The 2,310-nt window shown below is 51.3% G+C and overlaps 1 protein-coding gene across 5 annotated transcripts in view; it reads left to right on the top strand.

Moving 5' to 3' along the window:
• MEI1 (meiotic double-stranded break formation protein 1) overlaps positions 1 to 2,310 on the top strand; it is a 79,443-nt gene that overhangs the window by 49,863 nt on the left and 27,270 nt on the right. For all 5 annotated transcript variants that reach the window (XM_027873644.1, XM_027873636.1, XM_027873626.1 and 2 more), the window contains one exon: positions 105 to 292. In XM_027873644.1, the coding sequence (XP_027729445.1) occupies positions 105 to 292 (188 nt within the window). The remainder of the gene's footprint in view (positions 1 to 104; positions 293 to 2,310) is intronic.

Genomic DNA, 2,310 nt, shown 5'->3' with positions numbered 1-2,310 from the left:
CCTGCTCCCTCCCTAGTCCTGGGTGCTTTCTCTGGCACCTGGTGCCTGGCGGCTGTGGCCTTGCTCTCTTATGACCATGTGGGGCCCACATTTTCCCCTTGCAGCGGTGGCCGTGCTTCTGTCCAGCACCCCTCTCCTCACACTGCTGCAGAAGACCCTGGGGCTCACGTGGATGGAACCGGCCCCTGCCTCTGCACTCCAGGGCCCCCCCACGAAGGAGACGGCCCTCCTGTGCTCAGGCTGGCTGCTCACGGCCTCCCTCTCTGCTCAGCAGCACCTTGGAGGGTTGCAGGTGAGTCTCTTACCTTGTCTGTAGCTGTGGGGCTAGAAGGTGAGCCCTGGGAGAGGAGAGACGTGAGGCTTATCTCAGAGGACCAGCCAAAGACAGCACAGGGTCCCAGAATCCTGGCTTTAGAGCTGGAGGGGCTCAGAGGTCCTGGAGTTGGAACAGCGAGGGCTGAGGGAGGGCCAAGGACTGTGGCCTGGAGTTGTGTGGGTAGTGGATACTGAGGCAGGCTTGGGCCTGTGTCTGGGCCCCAGCCATAGGCTATTAAGTACGTATTTGGTGCAGACTCGTGGTGCCCGGTATTCCAGGCGATGTCTTCAGGGAGCTCCAGGATGCCGCATGTATAATGCACAGCCAATACTTCAAGGGGGTGATTTCCTCTAGGGTGGGTGCGTGGGCCAGGCTGCAGACTGCACATCCCTCTGTGGGCTTAACCGGACGTTCTCAGAGGTGGTCCATGGGCCCCTGAGTGTCCCTGAGACCCTTCCTGGAAATCAAAACGATTTGCATCATGATACCAAGACATTATTTATCTAGTAAAATGCTCCTTCCTTTTCCAACTCCTTATCAGCATGAGGCTGGGTTTTCTTCCTGTACTTCAGCCAAAACAACCCATCCCGATAGACTGAAGGCAGAGGCAGAGAGAATACAGCTGGCTTCTAATAAGTCAAACGTTAGAGAGATTGGCAAAAATCAGTGAAACAGTGTGACTCTTCTCACTGAATTTTGTTTATTTTGGAAAATATAGTTATTTTTCATAACAGATATGATCTATGGTAACACATAATAGATTTATTATCATTTTAAGGTAAATAATACATAAATATTTTAAAGTATATCAGTTTTTATTTCTAATATAGTAAATAGCAGTTGTATAACCCATATGAACAAAAGTTCATTGGGGTCCTCAAGTTTTTTTTTTTTGTTTGCTTTGTTTTGTTTTTTTGCTAGGCAATGGGGTTAAGTGACTTGCCCAGAGTCACACAGCTTAGTAAGTATTATGTGTCTGAGGCTGAATTTGAACTCAGGTCTTCCTGACTCCAGGGCTGGTGCTCTATCCACTGCACCACCTAGCTGCCCCAGGGTCCTCAAGTTTTAAGAGTGCAAAGGAGATGTCAGTAATTTTAAAAGTGTAAAGGGGTCCTGAGGCCTGCTGGTCGAGAAGATGGTCTTTGGAACACATTTGGGCTGAAAAGTTCATCGCTGTGTGACCAAGATGGTAATGAGCCTCCAGGCATCTAGGCTGGTTCTCAGGGCAAACACGGAGTCCATCATTGGGCTTGTGTCCAGACTGCTCCAGCTTGGGAAGGCCGGCCAGAGCTTCAGCTTAGTGGGCGTCACCCACAAGGACCCAGGGTCACTTGTTAAGTGCTCACTCTGTCCTGAGCCCTGTGCTGTAGGGATACCAATAGAAGTCAGGCTAATCCCCGCCCTCAAGGTGCTCGCTGCCTCTGACAGCGGTGCCACAGTGGTGGCTATGTGGGAGAAGCACTTTGACCGGACCTTGAGGAGGGCCTTAAAAAGACTCCCAAACCAAGGGCTCTTTGAGGTCCAAAGGGATTACTGTTTTTGGTTTTTTTTTGTTTTTGTTTTGTGAGGCAATCGGGGTTAAGTGACTTGCCCAAGATCACACAGTCATTACGCTTCAAGTGTTTGGTCTGAGGCTGGATTTGAACTCAGGTCCTCCTGACTTCAGGGCTGGTGCTCTATCCACTGTACCACCTAGCTGCCCCGGGGATTACTGTTAAAGACCAGGGGGAGCAGGGAAGGTTTCCTGAGTGGGGGGGGCAGGGATGGTCAGGGCCCAGAGAGGAGTCACATGGCACATCTGGAACCCAAGGGATGCTGGGGGTCAAGCTGGGGGAGCTGCTGCTTAAGGGACACATAAGGAAATCCACAAGGCATCCTGTTCATACCAGACCCTCCTGAGAAGAGGTGAGCAGTGCCGAATGGCATTGTACCTGTTGGGCATCCCAGCAGGTGTGCTTCCTTTTAGGAGGGGCAACATAAGAGCTCCTCCTATG

Source organism: Vombatus ursinus, unplaced genomic scaffold (assembly GCF_900497805.2).
Source record: "Vombatus ursinus unplaced genomic scaffold, bare-nosed wombat genome assembly UNPS02003292.1, whole genome shotgun sequence".
NCBI lineage: Eukaryota > Metazoa > Chordata > Mammalia > Diprotodontia > Vombatidae > Vombatus > Vombatus ursinus.
The sequence above is the reverse complement of the archived record's forward strand: the minus strand, read 5'-3'. Positions and strand labels throughout refer to the sequence as shown.